The following is a 27678-nucleotide window of genomic DNA, read 5'->3' as shown; positions in this document are numbered from 1 at the left end:
TGACTTCTCTTTCCCAATCAGCGATAATTTCAGCATATTTCCTTTTCATTAAGTCTTTCTCTGGAGTAAAATGGCAAAAATACATTCCACCTGGCTGACTGCAAACTGTGTAATGTTCTTCTTTCACAATACTTGGAAACTCTTAACTTGAATTACCTGCTCATAACAGAATTCAGTGAAATCTTGGCTTCCATCAAAGAAGATAACATTCAGTCTTTCTTGTCCTGCATTGACCATGAAATTCTTCATCAAGTGATTCAAGACTTTCTTTTGGGCTCTTTTTATTTTATTATGATCAACCACTAGTCTCCTGTCTCCTTCAGTAATTAATCAAGCATCAACTGTGTAGCTTTTGTAATGACAGCTGTTGTATGTAGCGTGACGCAATACCTAATACTTTGCTCTGCAACACTGCACAATTGTGATGTGTTATACTAACTTGTACTTCATGCTGAAGATACATTAGAATCATTACATGATATCTGCAAAGGGTATTCATCTTTAACATCAGTTGCCTCTGTAGCGGTTTCACCTGATTTTATTTCTCTCTTCATTTGTTGTCCTCAGTGTCGACATACTGCTTTGCTACATTGGCTGAAAAATGGGGTTTGTAATTTAGACACTGACTACTGTAAATACTGTAGCCGACAGGTACACATTTGTGTTTCATCATAGTTTACTTTCACTTTGCACAGCCTCCCAATAATACACAGTTATATATGTATGGCCAGTGCATTATTGCTTAAACTTTTCATAAAGCTGATTAACAGTGTGCAGGCAAACCTCCACATACTGCTACAATAGTTTTCTGTTGAACATCTATGAGCAGTAAAAACATAACCACATAGTTCACAGTCCTTCAAATAAATTGAACAGTCACTGTCGTTCTAACCAGCACAGGTTACTTGTCTGAAACTCGGCTGTGGACTGACTGTCTCATGACCAAAATTTGGGTGCTTATGTATCATCACAATAATAGGTACTGAAACTACACATTGTTTGAAGTTTAATTTCAAGAAATTACAGTTAAAGCTTAACTCATTAAATTAACTGACTACATCAAAAAATTGGTTCTTTTTATCAGTTTCTTCTACTACAAATGTTAAGCCAAATTATTTGTTTAAATGATGAAATTAACAAATATTGTTATGAAAACAATACTTTTGACTAAACTGTTAATTACTTTGGAATTAGTTAAGGGCTGGGTTTGCTAACATGTTTTAAAATAGAGCCAAATAGATACTTTAAGATTACTAGTATTTGTTCCATCAAATGTTTATAATTAGAACAGAGTTTATATTTGTTTATCTGTCAACAACAGAATTTAAGTTACGAAACAATTACTGATTTCACCCTATAACAAAAGATACTAACTAGGCATAGTTGAAATCAATTAGAAAATCAATTACATATATAAAACTAAGCAGAAAATTAGATCTGATGTTAAACACTTTAAAACAGAGGGCCAATCTTTCTCTTTTCTGAAAATACAGATTATATTCATGTATGTTAATGGTGATTAGTTAAACATGAAAAAATGAATTTAAGGAGGCAGATGGCAAAACAAGAGGGGTATTAAAATTTTCCCAGCTTGCTTCATCACATCACTCCCTCACTGGATTGACCAGATATATATATTGCAAATAAGTAACTGGACAATTCAATGACAACAAGTGACACCAGACATTAGGTTTAAAATCTACACACACAAAAATTTTACATAAGAAATCTAATCAAAACTACAGTACATACTTTTTTCCAATTTATACTTGAACTGGCCATACAGAAATCCCTATACAAAATATTCACATACAGTGTATTGTATATTTACATAAAATATCTGCAAGTTATACTTTTAACAAAAAATTAGGCATCTTCATCATAAGTTATCTCATTTTTAAGCTAAGATTACATTTAAAGATTCATATCATTTGATACAAGTCCTGTCTTGCAAACAAAATATTAATCCTCATGGGTAGCAAAGAAGTTAAATTTCACTTGCTCAATGTTTAGTATTTTTTACTAGCATTTTAACTTTTTCAATGAGCTTTAACACACTTTCTCACCCAGCTGTCCATGCCTTCAACAGTTCCAAGTGGCAGTTAGCAAGGAAATGCACTGCGATTAGTTCCCTTGGTGGTGGTTCTCCTCCGCCACAGTACATGAAAAAATGAGACAAAATGCCCTACTTCAGTACACTTACTTTTACTTCTAACTTAAGTCTAAGAAAAAAATATGTTTAACACTAATGGCAAATGATATTCATTACATCATACAAAAATACATTACATAGTTCTCATAACATTTCAATTATTAGCACTAAAATTGACTATAGTACAAAAGGTAGGTGACTATAAAAATTTTTAAAATCAAGTACACATTACACTGTAAAACATTACTTTGGGCAACAATGTTTAAGGTTGGAATTCCTTAATGTTAGAAAAGCTTTACTAGTATTCAAGATGGTTTTTTACTGAATATTGTCTCTCCTGCTACACCAGTAAGCTGATAACTTCAGATGTTAATTATCCTCCACATATGCTGACACCTTTCAATTTTCATTTTGCCTCTGTATATGTCTGCTTGTGTCTGTATGTGTGTGGATGGATATGTGTGTGTGTGTGAGTGTATACCCGTCCTTTTTTCCCCCTAAGGTAAGTCTTTCCGCTCCCGGGATTGGAATGACTCCTTACCCTCTCCCTTAAAACCCAAATCCTTTCGTCTTTCCCTCTCCTTCCCTCTTTCCTGATGAGGCAACCGTTGCTTGCGAAAGCTAGAATTTATATATATATATATATATATATATATATATATATATATATATATATATATATAACACACACACACACACACACACACACACATTTGCCTTTCACAGCCAGACAAGTGCTCTACCAATTGAGCTATCCACACATGGCTGATAACCCATCCTCACAGCTTTATTTCTGCCAGTACTTCTCCCAGATTCAACTCCTAGTCCATCAAACAGTTTCAGCCTGTCAGGAAATCTCATATCAGCATACACTCCACTTCAGAGTGATAATTCATTCTGGAACCACTTAATTGTTCCCACGTTGAATTACTGAGAGATTTAATAAATAACTCTATTGTAATAAAATATAAAAAGTAAAATAAATTCAATATAATTTATGAAAATGAGAAAGGAAGAGTTACAGCTTTTTGTTAGAAAAATGTTATCTGATTATTTAATTTTAATGTTTTCTTTGTTGGTTGAGTGCACTAAACTAACTTTTCATTCCAACAGCATCGCTGTATCAAACATAAATTCAATGGCCACAGTGATGTTTGAAGACTTCTTCTGTCAGATTCCAAGCATCAAGTTGCTTTCAGACAAGAAGCAAGTGTATTTCATAAAAGGAATAGGTAAATAATACAATCATCATACTGTAATTTTTTGTTAATACATGATTTGTGAAGTTTATACTCTTTTCTTCTATGTATAACTGTCATAATTTAGATATGTTTGTAAATAGTACTTACTACACATGGTTAACAGTCATGACAGAAAACGATACTGGCAGTTCACAGAAGCCCATGGGGAATGAAACTTTCATTCATCCATTCACACATTATTTTCTATAAATTCCCTCGTAATGAAAGTATTCAGGAATGTGGAACAAGTCAGATTATATACAAAAAGGCAAAAGTATAGAATATATCAGAAGAGATACATTTCCTGGTATTTTCAAGCTGGACACTGAGCCTCCTTTTGCACCACTCATCTGCTGTATTTTTCTTCTACGTCACTCAAAGCTTTTATGTAACTTCACATAGAAAAATATCAGCTGTCTACATACTGATAAAGTCAAAACTTGATTGATGCAAAGATTAGTATTTTAAGTATTGTTCCCACCAGTAATTTCCATTATTGTTATATGTATCTGGGTCTAAATATTCTGATAAATTATAGGTGATATGGCTAATAAGGTATTCTTTTAACAATACCAGAGAAGGAAAGTTGCTACTCACCATATAGTGGATATGCTGAGTCACGATAGGCACAACAAAAAGATTCACACAATTATAGCTTTTGGCCATTAAGGCCTTTGTCAGCAGTAGACGCACGCATGCATGCACACACACACACACACACACACACACACACACACACACACACAAATGCAAACGCATCTTGCACACATGTCTGCAGTCTCAGAGAGCTGAAACTACACTGTGATCAGCAGCACCAGTGCATGATGGTAGTGGTGACTGGGTGGGGGTAAGGTGGAGGCTGGGGCGGGGAGGGGGAGGAATAGTGTGGTGGGAGTGGTGGACAGTGAAGCGTTGCAATTTAGATGGAGGGCAAGAGAGAAGGTGCGGAGGGGGGAGGGGGTAAGGAGAGAAATAAAAATAAATTGAAAGACTGGGTGTGGTGGTGAAATGACGGCTGTGTAGTGCTGGAATGGGAAGAGGGAGGGGGCTGGATGGGCGAGGACAGTGACTAACGAAGGTTGAGGCCAGGAGGGTTACGGGAACATAGGGTGTATTGCAGGGAAAGTTCCCACCTGCGCAATTCAGAAAAGCTGGTGTTGGTGGGAAGGATCCAAATGGCACAGGCTGTGAAGCAGTCATTGAGATGAGGGATATCATGTTTGGCAGCGTATTCAGCAACAGGGTGGTTCACTTGTTTTTGGTCACAGTTTGGCGGTGGCTGTTCATGCGGACAGACAGCTTGATGGTTGTCATGCCTACATAGAATGCAGCACAACGGTTGCAGCTTAGCTTGTAAATCACACGACTGGTTTCACAGGTAGCCCTGTCTTTGATGGGATAGGTGATTTTAGTGGCTGGACTGCAGTAGGTGGTGGTAGGAGGATGTATGGGACAGGTCTTGCATTTAGGTCTATTACAGGGGTATGAGCCATGAAGTAAGGGATTGGGAGCAGGGGTTGTGTAAGGATGGACGAATATATTGTGTAGGTTCGGTGGACGGCAGAATACCATGGTAGGAGGGGTGGGAAGGATAGTGGGCAGGACATTTGTCATTTCAGGGCATGACAAGAGGTAATCGAAACCCTGGCGGAGAATGTAATTCAGTTGCTCCAGTCCTAGATGGTACTGAGTTATGAGGGGAATTCTCCTCTGTGGCTGGACTGTGCGACTTTGGGAGGTGGTGGGAGACTGGATAGATAAGGCATGGGAGATGTTTTTGTACAAGGATGGGTAGGATAGTTATGGTCCCTTGGCTGTGTCTGGCATGGAATGTATAGTAAGCCATCACAGGTCACTTATTATTGGATTTATTTGACCAGTTTCACTCCTCACATGCAAGTATTCATTGTCCTAAATGACAAAGTTAATTGTTTGAAGCACTACTTGGCACCATCAACATGTGCTGGTGCTGATGTGTGCTGGATTTCCAAATGATGTGTGAAATTAGACAAATAAATCAAATAATATCCGAGCTGATGTAGTTTACCTACATTTAGTAAACGTTATTTTTCTGCGTTAGTTCTATCAGAGCTCAGTTTTTGGATCATGTATTACTTTCTCTGTAGAGTATGGAAGCCAAGCTTATCTGTTGTCAAAAGGTTGTTGTGAGAAAAGTGCTTCAGTATTTTATCTTCTTGAAAACTATTGATGAAACAGAAAGGAAGGAAAGGAGTCTATAATAAATGAGTCTTACAACAGCATCCTTCGGTCAACACTCTTAGATTTTTAGACTGATTACAGCTGTTCACAGTGGTAACCCAAGAGGGATGCTACCAAGTGAGGAAAAGCTGAAATACCATCATAACCAGAAAAGTTGTTGCTTTTCAGTGCTCTAGTGATACCTGTAGCCTATCTAACAGTTGATGCAGCAAAACTGATGTCTGTTGTAGTGCATGCAATGCCTGGATAAGTAATTCTAATGAAGCTGTTTTTGATTATTCATTTTTTTCCTCCATATTTTTTCAGCTACTATTAGAAAAATACACCTTCCTACTACTACCATGAGGGAGCTAAGTACAGTTTGCCTTACTGAGTTAATGCATTTCAAATCTTATGGTGCTCCATCTTGTCCTTTGCCTTGTTCTTGGAATTTTGATTTTTTTGCACTTATTGCATGGTTTTAGCCTTTTTATGACACAGTGAAGGACTTTGCAGTACTGTTTGTAGCATATTCTTTATTAGAGCTACTCTTCCCATGAAATAAAGTTTTACCTTCCTAACATAAAATACTGTGGTCTCAAATGTTGGCCACCCTTTCTCTTGATTTCCGCTGTACTTGTTGTTGAGCCACTGTAAAGGAAAACTGGATCCATGCTGTAGTGAGGTGCTGCTAAATTCCTGATCAAATTTCTGCTTGTGCTGCCACACAATTCCCTTTTTCCCAATCAAATTTGTGGATGTGCTCAGTATTTCCAACAATGCAGCAAACATGTGCAAGCGTAATTTGTTCAAAATCATGGAAGTGCATCACACATTTCTTCTCTTGCACTGTTTAGCAGATAATGAGTAGTGGTCCCATGTTTGGTTGATTGTTTACTGGGTTGTGCTTACTTTTAAGACAATTTATGTGCATGTTTTGAGGCTGAAGAAATCAAACTGAAATTTGTAGATGATTACAAGAGCAAAGAGAAGTCATTTGGCAGTCCATCTAAACAAAAATTGGAGATGCAGTGCCCTGAGTGCCAAGTATGTGCTCAACTTGGCAGAAAGAAGAAATAAGATAAGTGTAGGCACAAAAGAATTAAAGACATTAGGTGCCAGTGGGCTTTGATTTACACCAAAGGAGCAAGTTGAACATTTGTAGCAAACACTGTGTTCAGATAGTGTAGTGGTCAGCACATCTGCTTAGTAAGCAGGAGGCCAGGGTTTGAATCCTGGTCCAGTACAAATTTTCAACCTTTCCCATTGATGTAAATGCCAACTGGCTGCCAATGTCTTTAATTCCCTTGTGTCTTGACTTAGAGTGGCTGCATTATCAAAATGGAGTCTGTTCTTTCACACATGTCCGAAAGAATGCACAGCACACATACATATATAATTAAGGTGATAACAGTAAATGATTGCTTCAGTACAGATTCATACCAAGCTTGACCTCTTACAGGAATCACTGAGATGCTGTGACTAATGAAACTAATGAGCAGTGGTACTATATTAATAGTGTTCGGTAGAAGCTGGGAATTTGGGTCTGATGGGAAGGATGCTAGGGTAGTCCATGCAGTTGTGGAGACTACTGTGTCCAGATGGCATAGTAGTCAGTGCATCTGCCTAGACATCACATATAAGTAAAATAGGACGAGAAAAAAGATGGCACAGGATGAGCTCCTCAGCAAACTACTAGAACTCAAAATTACAAATTTGGAAAACACAGTCTCCATTATAGTGGATTCTGGAAACTATGGCCTTCTCAAATACAAATTTGGAAAACACAAAGTCCATTGTAGTGGATTCTGAAAGCTATGGCCTTCCCAAATAAAGTCTGAGGATGTTAATCTATACCATTTTTTGAGTGACGGTGCAAATAATTTTTTTATGGAATGAAAAGCAGAGTGTGCGCTGATATGAAACTTCCTGGCAGATTAAAACTGTGTGCCGGACCGAGACTCGAACTCGGGTCCCGAGTTTGAGTCTCAGTCTGGCACACAGTTTTAATCTGCCAGGAAGTTTCAATTTTTTTATTTAATGAAATTTGGATTACATATTGAAAGTTAACTAACCTGTGCATAACCATTAACAACTTTCCTTAAATATTTTGAAGTATTCAGGAATAATCACTGAAATAGTTTGTTTTGAAATACAAAATACACTGCCTGACAAAAGAAGTAGTAAAGCATACAGAAAGGAAGAAGGAAACAAAATGAAACTTCATGGTTTGATACGCCATATGATGTTATTTGCAGTGATTACAAGTCCAGTGAAATTTATGCAGAACTTGGTGGTACAAGCCTACTTAACAGTATGAAGTCACACCCTCTCTGGCCTGATTCAGTCTTGAAGGATGTTATAAAACCATTGCAACCTCTCCTGTGACATGCTGCCATGCAGCTGATGAAACTGCTCCTTAACGTACTGGACACTGGTGCCATTGGAGTACATCAGCATCATGACACAGTTCATAGTGACACATGCTATGTGTGGATAAGCACAATCCTGTTGAAAAATGCCACCACAATGCTGTTGCACAAGAAGTACCAAATGAGGATGCTAGATGTCCAAGAGATACCATTGTGCCATCAGAGTTTCCTCTATCAGTACCAGCCATGACCTGAAGTGATACGCAATAGCTCCACCACACTATGACACCAGGAGTCCTACCACTGTGCATCTCCAAAACATTAGTAGAATGGAACATCTCAACAGACCACTGCCATCTTGCAGACAATGGTGATCTTGGACGGTACAGAACTGAAATTCAGCAATGAACACAACACAATACAATGCAATGCCATTCATCAGCAGTCCATGCTTCCTGGCCATCGCACCACTCCAAATGCAGCCATTTGTGTTGCCTGTATAGAGGATGGTAGTTCCCTATTCAGACTGCTGCTAGTCTCCAGCAAACAGTGCAGGATGACACAGAATGCTGCAAGGAGTCTAGCACTTGTCCTTGGGTGGCAGGCACAGATGTGGATGGGTTATGATGTGCTTGGTGCACATGACAGTGAACCTCCCTTCTAGTTGTCAATTGAGGCCAACCAAAACCTTTACAGACCTATATCCAGTCACTGTCCTGTTCAAATGCCCCACAAACCTAGATACTGTACACTTTCTCAGCCAACCTAATGGGGAGACACCAGGAGGACCCTTTCACACATTGTCACATCCTGACAAAGTTGTCTCACATGAGCACATGGCATCTTCATGTCCTGCACTGTCATCACACAGCATCTGACACTGTTCACATCCCTTATATATCCTACCAGGCTTGGTAACAATGGTAATGCACTCTGGTGGCTGTTCTACATGTAGCAGAGAATTGTAGCTCTAATGTGATGGTGTGTATGTATACAGAGTTTCATTGGCATCTGACTGGATATTTCAATTTTTTGTAAGACAGGATAAACAGATCAAACCACTACATCACTTGCCAGCTGCCAGATTGTGAAATACTTCTGTGAGCCTTACTGCTGTACAAATCACAATATACATAACAGAATGTTCCCTAGGGATACATGTTCTCTGTTTCCCGAGCAGAATCAAAATCTTGTGACATCATCCTTCTAACATTTGGATACAAAAATTTCACTACCACTTCATTTTTTTTGTGTGTGTATAGTACCTCTGTTACTTAGATACTGATTTACTCATAGTCACCTTCAGGTTTTCTTTTTCTATCACCCTTCATCACAATTACACTGATAAGCTGAGCAGCTGCTAAGCAAAGAAGTGGATGCATAGCAGATTGCATTAACAATGGGGAAATTTGTGAACATGAGACTGTGCATGTGTACGACGTTTTTTCCACTAATTATTGTGCAAGCACTTTTATTCATATTTGCCTCAGATGAAGAAAGAGGCATTATGTGGACATATTTTAAGCATATTTTTGGGAAATAATTAAATTCATTATCCACTGTATGTCCCTGTAAACTTCTTTGCATTTTTAATCCTGTGAAGTCCCTCTGAATAGCATGATTGAAAAAAACATGACAGCTCTCTGAAATTTACTTTTTTTCTTCTTAGCTAAACATGATTGATACAGATACTCTAAATTTATTAAGATTTTCTCATATATTTTCTGAAAGACACTTGAATTTAGAAATAAATTATCAAGCTATTTTGCAATATGTAATCCTAGTTTCAATGGGAATGTTATTTTGGAGACCATTCAGACATTCTTGCAAAGAACCGTGTTATGCGATGTCCTGGTAGCAGCAAAAGTAGGCACTGGTGGTCACACATTAAATAAAATTCTCTGTGTGATGTTCCTTGGGACCTAGTTGGATTGCAAGTTAAAGTGAAGTCAAAATATAAACTAATCAAGAATCTCAGGTCAGTGTTTTAAATTTTTAGAAGAATTTCTCATTGTGTTGATTGAACACAAGACAAGAGTTTAGGGTTCAGAATGTAGTTATGTGCTCTGGTGGGGAGATATTCAGCAAGCTCCCATACTCCATAAAGCAAGAAACTGGAAATCCTTACCAGTTCCAAAGAAAATCAAAAATATATATTGTTAGTCAGTCTTTTTATGGATTATCTGAATACCTGTTTAACTGAGAAGGCAGCAGCTATTTTCAAAGTAGTGGCTTCCTTTTTAACTTACTGAATTAAATTTAGACAGCATAAGCATGAATAGCATTAAGTAGTGTAGTGATAATTTGTTCATACAGCTTAAGCTTTTACAATTTCCTTGTCTCATGTTAAAGTGTATCTTGACTTGTTCCACATTCCAGAAGGTTCTCCTTCTTGATGGGATCTGCAGAATATGAGGGAAGGAGAGAAATACAGACAAAATGAATGAATGAATGAATGAATGAACAGCTTAATTGTATAAAACCATGAGCACTGCTGCTTATCAGTCACAAGTTGCTTCATTTACAAAGCTGACATGTGCCCATCACGGGGCACTACTACCTCATTGGTGACTGCACTGCAACCACAATGACTCTTTAAAGCATATCTACATATTTTCATTCCTAGCTGTATTATTCCACCCATGAACCATGGACCCTGCCAGTGGTGGGGAGGATTGTGTGCTTCAGCGATACAGATAGCCATACCGTAGGTGCAACCACAACTGAGGGGTATCTGTTGAGAGGCCAGATAAATGTGTGGTTCCTGAAGAGGGGCAGCAGCCTTTTCAGTAGTTTCAGGGGCAACAGTCTGTATGATTGACTGCTCTGGCCTTGTAACATTAATCAAATCAGCTTAGCTGTGCTGGTACTGTGAATGGCTGAAAGCAAGAGGAAACTACAGCTGTAATTTTTCCCGAGGACTTGCAGCTTTACTGTGTGGTTAAATTATGATGGTGACCTCTTGGGTAAAATATTCCAGAAGTAAAATAGTCCCCCATTCAGATCTCCAGGCAGGGACTACTCAGGAGGACATTGTAATCAGCAGAAACAAAACTGGTGTTCTACGGATTAGAGCATGGAATGTCAGATCCCTTAATCGGGAAGGTAGGTTAGAAAATTTAAAAAGGGAAATGGATAGGTTAAAGCTAGATATAATGGGGATTAGTGAAGTTTGATGGCAGGAAGAACAAGACTTCTGGTCAGCTGAATACACAGTTATAGATACGAAATCAAATAAGGACAATGCATGAGTAGGTTTAATAATGAATAAAAAAATAAGAGTGCAGGTAAGCGACTACAAACAGCATAGTGGACACATTACTGTGGCCAAGATAGACACGAAGCCCACACCTACCACAGTAGTACAAGTTTATATGCCAACTAGCTCCGCAGATGATGAAGAGATTGATGAAATGTATGATGAGATAAAAGAAATTATTCAGATAGTGAAGTGAGATGAAAATTTAATAGTCAGGGGTGACTGGAATTCGGTAGTAGGAAAAGGAAGAGAAGGAAAAGTAGTAGGTGAATATGGACTGGGGGTAAGAAATGAAAGAGGAAACCGCCTGGTAGAATTTTGCACAGAGCATAACTTAATCATAGCTAACACTTGGTTTAAGAATCATGAAAGAAGTTTGTGTACATGGAAGAGGCCTGGAGACACTGGAAGGTTTCAGACAGATTATATAATGGTAAGACAGAGATTTAGGAACAAGGTTTTAAATTGTAAGACATTTCCAGGGGCAGATGTGGACTCTGACCACAATTTATTGGTTATGAACTGTAGACTAAAACTGAAGACAGTGCAAAAAGGTAGGAATTTAAGGAGATGGGACCTGGATAAACTGAAAGAACCCAAGGCTGTAGAAAGTTTCAGAGAGAGCATTAGGGAATTATTGACAAGAAAAGGGGATAGAGGTGCAGTGGAAGAAGAATGGGTAACTTTGAGAGATGAAATAGTGAAGGCAGCAGAGGATCAAGTAGGTAAAAAGATGAGGGCTAGTAGAAATCCTTGGGTAACAGAAGAGATAGTGAATTTAATTAATGAGAGGAGAAAATGTAAAAATGAGGTAAATGAAGCAGGCAAAAAGGAATACAAATGTCTCAAAAATGAGAGTGACAGGAAGTGCAAAATGGCTAAGCAGGAATGGCCGGAGGACAAATGTAAGGATGTAGAGGCATATATTGCTAGGGGTAAGATAGATACTGCCTACAGAAAAATTAGAGAGAGCTTTGGAGAAAAGAGAACCACCTGTATGAATATCAAGAGCTCTGGTGAAAAACCAGTTCTAAGCAAAGAAGAGAAAGCAGAAAGGTGGAAGGAGTATATAGAGGGGCTCTATAAGGGAAATATACATGAGGGCAGTCCGCCTCCGTAGCTGAGTAGACAGCGCACCTGCTTCTCATGCTAGGGGGCCCAGGATCAACTCCTGGCTCAGTTGGAGATTTTCTCCATTCAAGGACTGGGTGTTTGTGTAAATTTCATCATCATTATTTCATCCTCATTGATGTGCAAGTCACTGAAGTGGCATCACGTAAAAAGACTTGCACCAGGTGATAGGGTCTGTCCACTGGGAGGCCCTCACCACATGATATTTCATTTCATTTACTTGGGGGCAATATTATGGAAATGGAAGAGGACATAGATGAAGATGAAATGGGAGATATGATACTGCATGAAGAATTTGACAGAGCACTGAAATACCTAAGTCAAAACAAGGCCCCGAGAGTAGACAACATTACATTAGAACTACTGATAGCCTGACAAAACTCTTCCATCTGGTGAGCAAGATGTATGAGACAGGCAAAATATGCTCAGACTTCAAGGAGAATATAATCATTCCAATTCCAAAGAAAGCGGTGCTGACAAGTGTGAAAATTACCGAACTATCAGTTTAATAAGCCACAATTGAAAAATACTAACACGAATTCTTTACAGACAAATGGAAAAACTGGTAGAAGATGAACTAGGGGAAGATCAGTTTGGATTCTGTAGAAATGTAGGGACATGTGAGGCAATACTGGCCCTATGACTTATCTTAGAAGATTGGTCAGAGAAAGGCAGACCTACATTTATAGCATTTGTAGATTTAGAGGAAGCTTTTGACAATGTTGACTGGAATACTGTCTTCAAATTGTGAAGGTGGCAGGGGTAAAAAACAGGGAGTGAAAGACTGTTTACAATTTGTACAGAAACCAGATTGCAGTTATAAGAGTCAAGGGGCATGAAAGGGAAGCAGTGGTTGGGAAGGGAGTGAGACAGGGTTGTAGCCGAAACCCGGTGTTATTCAATCTGTATAGTGAGCAAGCAGTAAAGAAAACAAAAGAAAAGTTTGGAGTAGGAATTAAAATCCATGGAGAAGAAATAAAAATTTTGAGGTTTGCCAATGATATTGTAATTCTGTCGGAGACAGCAAAGGATGTGGAAGGCAGTTGAATAGAATGGACAGTTTCTTGAAAGGAGGGTATAAGATGAACATCAACAAAAGCAAAACAAGGATAATGGAATGTAGTCGAATTAAGTCAGGTGATGCTGAGGGAATTAGATTAGGAACTGAGACACCTAAAGCAGTAAAGGAGTTTTGCTATTTGGGGAGTAAAATAACTGATGACTGCTGAAGTAGGGAGGATGTAAAATGTAGACTGGCTATGGCAAGGAAAGCGTTTCTGAAGAAGAGAAATTTGTTAACATTGAGTCTAGATTTAAGTGTCAGGAAGTCTTTTCTGAAAGTATTTGTATGGAGTGTAGCCATGTATGGAAGTGAAACATGGACGATAGCTAGTTTAGACAAGAAGAGAACAGAAGCTTTCAGAATGTGGTGCTACAGAATAATGCTGAAGATTAGATGGCTACATCATGTAACTAGTGAGGTGGTACTGAACAGAACTGGGGAGAAGAGGAATTTGTGGCACAACTTGACTAGAAGAAGGTATAGGTTGGTAGGACACATTCTGAGGCATCAAGGGATCACCAATTTAGTATTGGAGGGAAGCATGGAGGGTAAAAGTCATAGAGGGAGATGAAGAGATGAGTACACTAAGCAGATTCAGAAGGATGTGGGTTGCAGTAGCTATTCAGAGATGAAGAGGCTTGCACAGGATAGAGTAGCATGGAGAGCTGCAACAAACCAGTTTGTGGACTGAAGATCACATCAACAACAGTTGTATTATAATTTTATCTATGCCTTTTATATCCCATTTAATTCTTCCATATTTTATGTGGAGATGGCATAGCTGAAACTAGCTATCAGAATTAAAATAACAAAGTAGCAACTTGGACTGTATCAAGATGAGTGATTCCCCGCACCACCAAAACGGCAACTTTCTTCTTAATTGACTCTGCTACATTTAGCTGGCGTAAGCACAAATAATTTTAAGAAGTATAGTGATAATTTATTGCTATGTTATGCCTTGACTTATTCCACACCATTTCTTGATGGACACTGTAGAACATGATAAATGATGTATGATGAATTACATATGAAATATGCCTTGTTGAGTGTTTATTCATTATTTACATAATTTTCAAACATGTAGCTTGCTTTATAATATGTCCCTGTTGCAAAACAAAGGAAGTACCAAAAACTTACTCAACTATTGAAAGACTATACGTAGCACCACAAGCAGAAATATAGGGTACAAATTGTATTATTTCTTAAGAGAAGAGATAATAATAAACAGTTGACATTGTAAAAGAATATATAGTTATGGTACATTAGTAAAATTCAACTTAAATTATTATACATTTATTCCAACACACAATTTCTTACCAACAGGTATTTTTCTTGGAGCCATTATCACAGGAATTGCATTCCTTGTTGCAATGTCATCCGGAGTCATTGAGTCTTCAATGCTTATGACATCTGCAACAAGTGGACCTCTCCTTGGAGTATTTGTATTAGCAATGCTGTTCCCGTGCTGCAACTGGAAGGTATGGTACTATGCTATTTAAAAAGGATGATGTGATAAAAATATGTGAAAGGATGATGTGATAGAAAGTCATATGCATGCATGCCATTCATGACATCTCCTCTCTTAATCACTCCTATTCACTTTGTCTTTTTCAATCCAAATGAATAGAAGTTAAAATAACAACAACATGTATATACCATAAACTTCTGCTTCAACATTGCAATCATTGACTTCAAATACACATTTAACTTGTACAGCTGTATAGAAGTAACTATTTATTGAATCTTTATTGTTTAGGTATTGTACATTGTATTTTCTTTTAACATACACTTAATAGTGATATGATTAGAGTACATGAAACATGGAAGAAATCAGTAATATAATTATTTATTGATATATATATATATAAGTACAGCTGATGAGACAGCAACTTTCTTAGTATTAATACTTTATTTTTGAATAGATTTAACATGAATGCTTAGATAATAAGGCTAAGGATAAAAAACATTCAGCTGATGTTCTCTTTTTTCTAAATCTTCAGCCCTATTTACTGCTGAGTTAAAGCAGTAATAGTAACCAGTGAAACAATATCATAAAATAATCTTCAATCTAATATTATATAAGTGATATAGAGAAAAAAATATCACTGAATGATGACTGTAATCTGAAAACAGCTATACATAAATTACTTTATGTCTTTATCACTAAAAATTCTAAATTTCTTCTGTGAAGCACAAATTTCCATTTCAGGAGAATTTATTGCTTTGTTGCAACTATGAGACAAAGTTGCATTTATTTTTAAAACTGCTTACTTTATTATACACTGTGTTCTCACATTTCACCATTCCAGGGTTGAGCATTTCAAGTATCTTCAACACAAATAAATGTAATTACATTGCATTTGAAGAAATTACATAATTTAATAACTTCCAGTATGTCCACACTGCTTGATGTCAGCATTACTTGTAACTTTTGCTCCTTTAAAGACCACTCTGGTATCAAGAATCATATTCTATGTGGGGACAACCAACAAGCTGTCTGTCTGCATAAATGGCCTCCAACAAACTGTGGCCAAAAACAACCCTGTTGTTGAGCACACTGCCCAACATGACATTCATCATTTCAATGACTGCTTCACAGCTTGTGCCACATGGATCCTTCCCACCAACACCAGCTTTTCTGAATTGCACAGGTTGGAACTCTCCCTGCAATATGTCCTGTGTTCCCGTAACCCTCCTGGCCTCAACCTTCATTAGTCATAGTCCTAATCCATCTAGCCTCTTCCCTGTTCCCATTCCAGCACTACATAGCCCTCTATTCCACCATCCACCAACACACTCAGTCTTTCTGCTTCACTCCTTTTCCGCTACCCCCCCCCCCCCCTTTCACTAATCTCCATCTAACATCCTGACTGCACCTAGCTGCCCCACTCTCTGTCCACTTTGTCCCTGCATGCTCCCCCACCCCTTCCCTGCTATCCCTCCCCCTCCACTCCCCATACCAGCCCAGCCTGTGTGTGTGTGTGTGTGTGTGTGTGTGTGTGTGTGTGTGTGTGTGTGTGTGTGTCAGTCGTCTACTTTTGACAAAGGCCTTGTTGGCCATAAACTTATTTTGGACATCATTTCAGTAGTGCCTATCTTCGACTGAGCATCTCCACTATATGGTGAATAGCAACCATCCTTTTCATAACATTGTTACATTTCATCCTGGATGTCCCATTTTTTTATTTTGCCTGGCAGTTTTTTTTCCATCCTAACCCAGTGCTGTTTTCCTCTGTTACTATTTTCTAATACATTACTATACTCAATGTCCATCCTTCATTCTCTTCTTTCCTGTATTTCTTTTGTCACTTAACAAACCTCACTTTATGCTCTACTTATGAGCCACATTTTATCAGCTGTCTTGGCCGCACACAACAGACTAAGCTGATTCTTAGTGCAGCATCTTATGTCCCACATTACTCCCACCAATATCATTAATCCTATACCTTCAAATTGATCACTCTCCCATATTTTTGTGTGTTATTTCCCGCAACTTTCCAGTGCCACACAGCCTTGTATCTCATGCCACCAACCCCTCCCCTGCCTCCACTTATTGTCTGTCCTATCCCAATTTGCACCTACTAATTTCACCTCATACAGTCTCATCTGCCTTTCCTCTTCTTCACACTTATTCACCATCATACCTGCAACTCACAGTAAATTTTTTTTATTTATATCTTTTCTTTGATCTTATTGTGACATCACACCAATTTTAGTGGGTTTTTGTCTTTGAGTATCATCGTACTCCCTCAGATTTAATCTTCTTTCCCCCTATTTCATTCATTTCATCCTTTTCATGATTTCTCCCACTTATTCGAATGTATTTTTATGAATTTTTTCAGACATGATTCCATGTTTTTTACATATTTTTCACGTTTTTTTTTCCACCACCATGGATCCTTGGTCCTTCCACCTGCATCAATATAGAAAAGTTTCCTTATCCTTACCCAGAACCCAGTCCCATATAATGTTCCTGCATTTGCTGCTTGGCTCATGGAATCCCCCCAAATGACCTTACCATTAAATTACCCAGCTCAAGCTGCCATCCCTCCTTCCACAATGATCTCCATCTGTTCAGATTCTGCTAGTCCTTAGCTCTCACCAACATAATCCTGCAAAGCCATATCAATCAAGCCCAAACCTCCTTGCAATACCCCATCTCCATCCACAAAATTCTCCTGCTATGCAATCCCAAATTCCTGGAACACATAACATCCATTGAAACTCCCATCCTCCTAGAAATACAGCAGCATGCACAAAGCCACCTCAGAAAACTACTACCACTGCACACCACCTCTACAACAACATCCAAAGTCCCCCACATCCACTCATAGCTGACAAACCCCATCTCACAGACCTAATACATTTACTCCACCCTCCAAAACTCCCTCCTACCACCACACAGAATCCAGCATCTAAACAGACCCAAAACACAGTCATGAACCTTTCCTCAAAAAGCCTTAGCCCCACATAATTATCAGTCCTTTCACTTTCCAAAGGCCTCACCTTTTGCCCCACTCCCAAATTCAATCATGCAGGACTTGTTAAAGAGCTTCTCTCTTTCTCCCAGACCCTACAGTGTAAACATTTTTTTGCCACCATCTCTACCAATCAGACTCAAGCAAAGACCAATGTTGAACCCTGCCTGACTCAGTTCACTCCTCCATCCAATCGTGATCCACCCCAACTGCCCCCAAATCACCCCCTGTTAACTTTGCAGAATTTCTTAACCTCAAACCTTGCCTCACCATCATTCCCCAAATCCCTCAACATGCAAACTAACCTTACATCTGCAGAAAGAACCACAGTCCACCACCTAAAATTGATGCCAACCTTATAATCCTACCTGCGGATAAAGGCTCCACCACTGTTGTTTTGAACTGCAAGGATTACCTGGCAGAAGGACTCTGCCAGCTGTCAGATACATCTACCTACGAACCATGCTTCTTTGACTCCATTCCAGAAATCCAGCAGAATCTCCAGTCTCTCTTCAAATCCTTAGGCATATCCCAGAACCTCAGCCTGGACCCCATCTCTCTCCTCTCCTCACCTCTACCACTCCCTGCACTCCTGCCTTCTACATGCTTCCTAAAGTCCTTAATCCAACCACCCAGGATGTCACATTGTGGCCGGTTACTGTGCTCCCACTGAGAGAATCTCTGCTCTTGTAGATCAATACTTTAAGCCTATCACTTGGAACCTACCCTCCTATATAAAAGATACCAACCATTTCCTCCATTGACTCCCCACAGTTCCTGTTCCTTTACCACACAGTGCACTGCTCATTGCTACTCTACTGGTACCACCTCCCCTTACACTAACATCCCTAATACCCAAGGCCTTACCGCTATTGAAAATCACCTTCCCCAACACCCAATGGATTCCAAACCAACAACCTCCTTCCTAGTTGCCATGACCAACTATATCCTCACTCACAATTACTTCTCCTTTGAAGGCATTAACTACAGACAAATCCAGGGTACAGCTTTGGGCACCCACATGGCACCATGCTATGCCAGCCTATCCATGGGCCATATAGAGGAATCCTTCATAAACACCCAGAATCCTAAACTCCTCACCTGGTTCAGATTCACTGATGACATCTTCGCTATCTGGATCAATTCCACATTCCCCCGTAACCTCAACAGCTTCTCCCCCATTTGCTTCACCTGGATCTACTCAACTCAACAAACCACCCTCCTAGATGTAGGCCTCCATCTTGAAGATGACAACACTAGTAGCTTTGTTCATATCAAACCTACTAACCACCAGGAATACCTCCACTTCGACAGCTGCAACCTGTCCATACTAAGAAGTCCCTTCCCTGCACCCTAGCCACCCATGGTCATCGCATCTGCAGTGAGGAGCGGTCCCTCTTGAAATATACCGAGGGCCCCACTGAGGCCTTTACAGACTGTAATTATCCTCCCAACATGGTACAAAAACAAATCTGCCATTTGTTATCTTCCCAGTCACCCACCACCTCCCACAATCTCACTGTCTGGCCCCTTGTAACGCAGTCCCACCCAGGACTGGAGCAACTGAATAAAGTTCTCCCCCAGGGTTTCGACTACCTCTAGTTGTGCCCTGAAATGAGAATGTCCAGCCCACTATCCTTCCCACCCCTCCCACAGTGGTATTCCACCATCCACCGAACCTACAAATATACTCATCCATCCCTACACAATCCCTGCTTGCAGTCCCTTACATCATGGCCCATATCCCTGTAATAGACCTAAATTCAAGACCTTTCTCATACATCCTCCCACTGCACATACTCCAGTTCAGTCACAAACATCACCTATCAAAGGCAGCGCTACCTGTGAAACCTGTCATGTGATCTACAAGTTAAGCTGCAACCAGTGTGCTGCATTCTATGTGGGCATGACAACCACAAGCTGTCTGTCCGCATGAATGACTGCTGACAAACTGTGGCTAAGAAACAGCTGAACCACCCTGTTGCTGAGCATGCTGCCCAACATGACATCCTTCATTTCAATGACTGCTTCACAGTCTGTGCCATGTGAATCCTTCCCACCAACACCAGCTCTTCTGAATTGTGCAGGTGGGAACTCCCTGTAGTATATCCTATGTTCTTGTAACCTTCCTGGCCTCAATCTTCATTAGTCATTGTCCTCGCCCATGTAGCCCCTCCCATGCTCCCATTCCAGCACTAAACAGCCCTCTATTCCACCAATGCACCCAGTCTTTTTTACTTCTCTCCTTTCCCTCTACCCTCCCCCTCTCCTTCCCACACTCTCTCCATCTCATCCCTGCATACTCCCCAGCAGCATTTCATTGTACCACAACCTACCCTGCTATCCTTCCCCTTCCACTCTCCACTCCAGCCCAGTCCAGCGTCACCTCCTCCTTACCCCCACCCAGTTGCCTCTCTCCCATCATCATGCACTGCTGCTGCATGTAGAGTGTGTGTGTAGAGAGAGAGAGAGAGAGAGAGAGAGAGAGAGAGAGAGAGAGAGTGTGTGTGTGTGTGTGAATCCTGAATTTTCCATTGTTTGATTGTACAAGAATCAGTTATTCTTAACTGAACAGAAGAGACACTGAGCAATGTGGTCTTATATTCAATCTCCTGGTGTAGCAGCATGCATTGGGTGATTGCACACGGAAGAGGTGTGGGGTAGGAAGAGGAAGGAAAAGCAGGAGAGACAATTCAGAAAGATATTTCTGGTGTGCCATATGTAGGTGCACACAGATCAGAGCAGCAGATATTCCTCTTTTTGTGGTCTAATGAAGGTGACCCTTTCCAGGCTTTCCCAGCAGATCTATTGCAAATACGCTATTTGGATTTGCAGCCAGATAAAAACATGTAGGTGCCACAATATTCCACCAAGGCAACTTTTTGACATTTTGAATCATACATAATCCTGCATTTTCTCAATAATTCATTTTTGGGCCCACTTTTAAATGCAAAATACAGAGTTTAAACTTTCATAATTTTACCAATGCTTACAGCAGTGTTTTCTCATATATAATTCTGCACTTAGCAATATTGTAAATAATAATTAATTAATGATACAAATATATTTTTTTCAGGGGGCAGCCTTAGGTATGATTGTAAGCCATGCTGTTACTTTATGGATCACATTCGGCAGAATGACTGTTGACCAAGGACCAATTGCTCTGTTACCACTTTCTACAGAAGGTTGTACAAACACGTCATATGCTGATCTGGCACCAGCAAACCCAATAATTTCATATGCACTGAGTGTTGAAGAATTAATGAGTAGATTAAACATCTCAGGCAAGCTACCAGAGTACCTACTGAACTCCACAGAGGAAGTAGTTGATGCACTTGATGGAGATGCAGAGTGAGTGAAGTTCTGTTTTTAATTGACATTACATTTCTTGTAAGTCATTAGTAATGTTGAGAAATAATAACTCACAGTATTGGTTCATTGATCATCTGTCCATTGATTTCACCAAATCCATTTACTGAACTGAGCCAAAATAAAGTCAAAATAATTATAAGTTAATTATCCACTACCAGTGGCTTTTAAAACTTTGTTCAATAATTTAAACATCAATGGACACTGAAAAATAAGACTTTGGCAATGTCAGACACTCAATAATTGTTTCTGATGTTCTAGTACTGTATAAATTTTCAGTTACATGAATGATATATAATATTTATTTAGCCACAATAGCTTACACAGTTCAGCCTAAACTATTAGAGTCTGGAATTATTCAAATCTTTGATGCTTATTACTGTCCACCTCAGCACAATTCACATATCATTACTAGTTTTGTAGGGTGGAGCCCTTCTATGCCCACACAGGCATGATGACCAACACAAAGGGTAGCAGTTAGAAGGGCATAGGGAAAAAAAGTGCCAAGGCAAAAGTGAAGGGGAAAAGAAGTCTCTGTGGTAGTTGGGTCAGGTAGTAGGAGCAGTAGCGGATTTCTTGCTGCCTGTGACAGGTCATGCAATGGTAGGTTTTGTTAGTAGTGGGTATCATGCAGGTGGATTCCTTCGACATTGTGAAGCATTGTTACTCAATGGTTTCAGCTGGGAACTGGTGCTGGCTTCTTGACCAGCTTCAGTGTACCTGTAACAGTTGGGTTCATCATCAGCTAGTCCCTGATAGGTCATAGATTGGATTCACAGTGTAGGGTAGTGTTTGGGTTTGGTTTGTGCATTAGTGTGTGGGCTTGTCAGCTTCCTTGGTGTTGCCTGTTGGTCAGTGGTGATACCAGCTGCCATATCCAGTAAGAATTGCTGATGTGCAAGGGCTTGCCAATATCATCACTTGTGATTGCGTGTAAGCTCACCATAGGTGATTATGCCCTACTTAGCAGTCTTTGGCCACTTATGCTTCCACCTATGGTTGTGATCATAGTGTCCCAGAGTAAGAATGAATAGGCTGTCCGAGTGTCTTGAGTTCCTGTATAGTCATGTGGTGAGGTTTTTAAATATTCCTTGAAGGTTTCAAGGTGGTATTCAGTATGAAGATTCACAGTGCAACTGTAGTGTGGAGCATTGCCAATGATGCATAGCACTTTTTTCTGTGCAATCTGCAGGCAGCACAAGTGTGTAGGAGCTCCATATCCTCAGATGGTAACTGCATAAATCATCAAGAGATCTAATCAGTGTCATGTATATGGATCTCGACACCGCCCCCCCCCCCCCCCCCCCACACACACACCATTTAGTCTGCTTTCCCTGTTGAGCAGTGGGTAGAATTGATTGACCTTCGCATGCATTCTGTTGCTGACATCTTCTATGTGATCCCCCCTGTGTAAGTTTCCAGTCCAGAAAAACACCGAGGTATCTAACTTTCTCTCAGAAACTTATTGGGCATGCATGTAGTGTTACCTGTCTATAGTGTTGATGCTTGCGCAGCAGCTTCAGTCTGCTTGTGAACAGAACTGCTTCACAGTTTTCGACATTTACTTTAATACGCCATCATTCCAATCAAGGCTCAGCAGTTCTGAGTGCTGTCTGTAATCATGGATTTATGTTCAGTGGTATCTGATCTTGTGCAAGGATGGCTGTGTCATCAGCATAGTTGGCCAATGTCGTGTTTTGTATTTCTTGGAGATCATTAATGTACAGGTTGAAGAATATGGCCCCCAGTATGCTTCCCTGGAGTACTCTAGCTTGGATATCATGTTGTGTCAATTGTCTGCCCTGCATATCAGTGTTGAAACATCTGTTTGTGAGATATGAGTGTATGAGATATACTAGACCATCAGGTAAACCAGTATCACTTAGTTTGCATATGATTTCATTGTGGCAGAGATTGTTGAAAGCTTGTTCAATGACCAGGAACACAGACCCTGTTTCTTTGTTCGTGATGTAGCATGTGTTATACATTGAGCTATGCAGAGGAGCTATTGAGTTTCTGAGTGGTGATTGCTAAAGTTGAATTGCTCCAGTTATTGGGTGTCATTGGCAATGCAGCGCCTACTGATCTGTTTTAGTATTACCTTCTTGACAATCTTGCTAAGGCAGCACAGCAGACTGATGGGTCAGTAATTTTGCAGCAGGGAGTGGTCTTTCCCTGGCTTCCTGAGCATCAGGACCTTGGCTGCCATCCAAATGTCAGGGAAGTGTTGGTGTTGTAAGATGGCATTTGGTATGTGTGTGACGTATTCTACAGCTCCATCGATGAACTCCTGGTAGATGTGCTTTTGAAAGCCATCAAGACCAGGGGCTTTCCATACATTGGCATTCATGATAGCCCAAGTAATTTCATTTGTGCTAGTATGTTTGATTTCATTGCATTTGGGTTGAGTTACAAGTCGTGTAACCCCCTGGCCCATTTAAAGAGTGAATGCTGGGTCTGAAGGAGCCAGGTTCAGCATGAAGGACACTGCAAATGTTGTGGCCATAAGCTCTGCCTTCTCCTTCAGGGGTATGCAGGGCCGTCTGGGCCTTGTAGAGTAGGTGTGTGTAATGTTTCTCCCTGGTAAAGTGTCTGGCTACCTTCCACATGACAGGACATGTTATGTCTAGCCTTGCAAGTTTCTGTCCCCATTTTTCATTTCTAAATGTTTGCATTTTCTCCCGTGTTAGTCCCTGGAATCTGCTAACATACAGCTTATAGAATGGATGCCTGGTATGCTGCCAGTATCTCCAGAAGTGGTTCCTCATTGGGATAAGACCCAGGATTTCCTGGGGTGTGACCATCAAGTGTTGTTGTGGTGTTATATGTGGAATGGAATCTGACACTGTGTCTTGGATAACTGTAGTAAGAGCTTCAACCAACTCATCAGTTTGTTGTGTGTTGTTAATTTAATGAGTGTCTGGAACATGACTATCAAGCATTTCCTTGAACAGAGTCCAGTTTGTGTGCTTGTGGCTCAGTATCCTGCGTGGTTCTCCGTCCTGAAGTGTTTCTTCTGTGTGAAGTATTACCAGCATGTGGTCTGAGTCCAGATCATTTTCAACCATTAGGTTGAGTGTGCACGTGATACCCTTGATGATGGCTATGTCTACCATTTCTGGCCTGAGTCAGGCCTGTGCAGGCACATATGTGCGGACGTCCCATCCTAATACAATGTAGTTTTGACCTAGTGTGTGTTCTTACAGTTTCTTGTCATTGGCGGTATGTATTTGTGGATTTTAGTCGGGGTGTTTTGCGTTTTAAATCTGCAGCAGCAACTGCCTCAGTGCTATGTTGAGAACTGTACTGGTATCAAATAGTACTATGTTTTTAGGTGGATTGTACAGTGATACCAGTGTGGTGTTAGCTCCATGGAACATGACTCTGACAGATGTAGCCTCTAGTCTCTCAAGTGCAGGGAGTTTTGTTTTCATGTGACCTATGTCTTTGTGTACAATGATGGCTGTGCCACCCCCCTGCCTGCCATCTGCTTGGTTGGCATGATAGATGCAATAACCTGGGATGTTTAGCCGTTTGTGAGGAGTAAGCAGTGTTTCATCCACAAGAGTGATTCAGATACCCTTTCACTTCTCTTCATGAATGTCACCATTTCATTTCTTTTGTTTAAGATCCTGCTGGCATTCCAAAACAGGATCTGTGAGTTTGTGTTGACATTTGTGTTACTGGGCTGGAGTGGTGTGATAATAGTTTGTATGTTAGTCCAGTTGAGCGAGCCTGACATGAAATGCATGAAGAGTTGTGGGACACACCCAATAGTCTTCATGACCACTTTGGTGGTTGTGAGTCTGGGGAATAATGTCTCCATTATTCTTCAAAGGTTGGGAGTGTCGTCCTGTGAGTATCATTACTAGTGTGCACAACAAACTATTTTTCTCAGACCTCTTCTGCACTTTTATGCAGCTCCTTCTGAAAATCACTAGTTTTTGTTAACCTTCATGTAGCTGAAAATCATTCCTATTCTAGCTAGATCATTCCATGACTGGTTTCTTATGAGTCTTGGTGCCAGTTTATTGTTTCTACAGCTGTTTCTTCCTGTGACCACACATGTTTTATAGTTGGAGTTTTCACAAGATGTATCTGTAAAAAAATCTTTTTATCCATTGAGCCCAACAGAGAAACACATTTGCACTTATCCCTGTCTAAGTCTCAGTCCAGTTCAGTTCACAGTTTTAACTTGTCGGGAATGCACAGTTATTGTTTGACTGGTTTTGTAAATCTGAAGCATCTTTTTAAGATTTAGGATTTGTTTTACAAAGAAATTTGATTTTTTTAATTCCTTTCTGATATAGACCTACTTCAGTCAGGTTGCCTGTTTCTCTATCTAAAATTTTAATAGGGTCTTAGATAGAAGTTTACACTTAACAGAAAGAAGGGAGATTGCTTTTTTTAGTTATTTACAACCTACTTCACATGGAAATGACAGTAGTATTTTACTGAAACCTGGTGGCAGTAGAGAGATGAAAGTGTTACTTAGCTGATGTGGTTTGGTGGCAAACTCATAATTTTCAGAAACTGATTTGGAATAAAATGTACTGATGTAGAAGCCCGATAAAGTTAACATAGCTAATAATAGCATTTTATATTTTCAGCAATTTTCTGGAAGAGTTGTACGCAATCACCTACATGTATTATTCCTTAATTGGTTGTGGCCTCACAGTACTCCTTGGAGTTGTTGGTAGCTACATTACAGGTAATGTAAAGAAAACTGAACAATAAAATACAAAAAAGTCATAGAGATACAGAACTATATTTAAGAATTGCAAATAGTAACTACAGAAATACTGTATACGCCCAGCAGTTATTAATAAAATATGCCTTAAATACAGATTTGTTTTTAGTTTTACTATAAGATTATACCCAAGTATTAATTTCTTTCCTCCCAGTGTAGAAATTTTAACATCTATTCACATTCATATTTCTACTTTGTTAAAAGGTACATCTGATGACTGCATATATGATGAAAAATTAATTCATCCACTTGCACTGAAGATAAGTAAAATGTTTCCTGGTCCACCAAGGAAGTATACTGTAGTAAAGGTTGTTGAAAAACAGACTGAAGATAAAGCATCAGCTATGGGAAAAGTTCCTAGTGAAAATGGAATTGTTAAGACTGAGAAATATCCAGATGACAGTGCTACAGGAATTCCTGAAGCTACAACAAGTGAAAGTACGATGGAGAAGTCACCTACTACTGATGGAGAATGTCCTGTTAGTTATGTCTAGAAGATGTGACTGAAAAAATAATTCATTCCTGACTATTTAAAGTGAAAAGTACTTATACTGTGTTGCTGTAGATGTTCCTAAGAAATGCACATCATTTATTTTTATATTTAAAGACAGTGAGAGGGGTATGGGGGGCAGGAAGAGAGAGAGAGAGAGAGAGAGAGAGGGAGACAGAGAGAGAGAGAGAGAGAGAGAGAGAGAGAATATGTGTGGTTGCACGCTTGTGTGCATGAATGCATGCATGCATGTCTGTAGGTACATGTTCCAGGTGGAAGGATGAACTGAGAGAGTAAATGAAAGAGTTATTGCTTTCTAGAAGTTTCAGACAAGAGTCTTGTCACAGACCTTCAGAATTTGCCTAAAAATTCTGGTGAGACTGAAGCTGTACAAAGTATGACGTGAACTTGTGTATTCCTTTTTTGTCTCATCTGATTTGGTTATTAAGTGAAAGAACATCTTTCCAAGTTTGTTATTAAATATTTTGATAATTCATGTGTTGTTTACATGAACAATCTTTACAAAATGAGTGTGTTTGTTCATCTGTTTTTTTTTCTTTAAATATGTATAGAAGTTGTATGTAAATGCATTTCATTTTGTGAGGATATCATATTTACATGGAATGTAATGTTCTTATCCCACTGTTAAAAGTTGGTGCTATTGGAGACGTTATAGCCTCCAAACTATATGAAATGTGAGCAATAAAACAATAACAGTATTTATGTAAAACCAATATTTAGTTTTTATAAGAATTAAATCTGTTAAATCAGACAACTGACTATCACATTATTTTAAAGCTTTCACCTTAATGTTCCTGACCAGATCCTACATACAAAAAGAATCCAGTTGATGTAAACTGTGCTCAGTCCGATGAAGCAATCATAATCAGTTCTGTTTTTTTTTTTATTTTTTATACAATTAATACATTGTTTTTATGCAATTAGTTAGTTCTTTATCCCACGAGAAAATTAAAAAAATTAATGTTACTGACACTGAAAAGACCACACAATCCTCCTCCTCTCTCCTCTCCTAACACACTCAATTTCAGTTGCCATTATCATACTAAACACAGTCACAGCTGTAAAGTATGGATAAAATTAAACCTTTATTTTTGATGTGCTACTAATTAAGCAGACAGGTGATTAGTAGTTTATCAAATTTGTCCCATTTGAT

General features: G+C 39.4%; 1 protein-coding gene across 2 annotated transcripts in view; it reads left to right on the top strand.

Annotated features, from left to right (window-relative positions):
* The window catches only part of LOC126174996 (sodium-coupled monocarboxylate transporter 1), a 340772-nt gene extending 313517 nt beyond the window's left edge, over nucleotides 1-27255 (top strand). The window contains exons 9-13 of one of the 2 annotated variants that reach the window (XM_049921483.1): nucleotides 3266-3384; nucleotides 14741-14895; nucleotides 20972-21246; nucleotides 25875-25975; nucleotides 26219-27255. In XM_049921483.1, the coding sequence (XP_049777440.1) occupies nucleotides 3266-3384; nucleotides 14741-14895; nucleotides 20972-21246; nucleotides 25875-25975; nucleotides 26219-26508 (940 nt within the window). In that variant the 3' untranslated portion in view covers nucleotides 26509-27255. The remainder of the gene's footprint in view (nucleotides 1-3265; nucleotides 3385-14740; nucleotides 14896-20971; nucleotides 21247-25874; nucleotides 25976-26218) is intronic. The other variant, XM_049921482.1, reaches the window with a different exon arrangement.
* Nucleotides 27256-27678: the final 423 nt, after the last annotated feature.

This window comes from Schistocerca cancellata, chromosome 3 (assembly GCF_023864275.1).
Source record: "Schistocerca cancellata isolate TAMUIC-IGC-003103 chromosome 3, iqSchCanc2.1, whole genome shotgun sequence".
Lineage (NCBI taxonomy): Eukaryota > Metazoa > Arthropoda > Insecta > Orthoptera > Acrididae > Schistocerca > Schistocerca cancellata.
The sequence above is the reverse complement of the archived record's forward strand: the minus strand, read 5'-3'. Positions and strand labels throughout refer to the sequence as shown.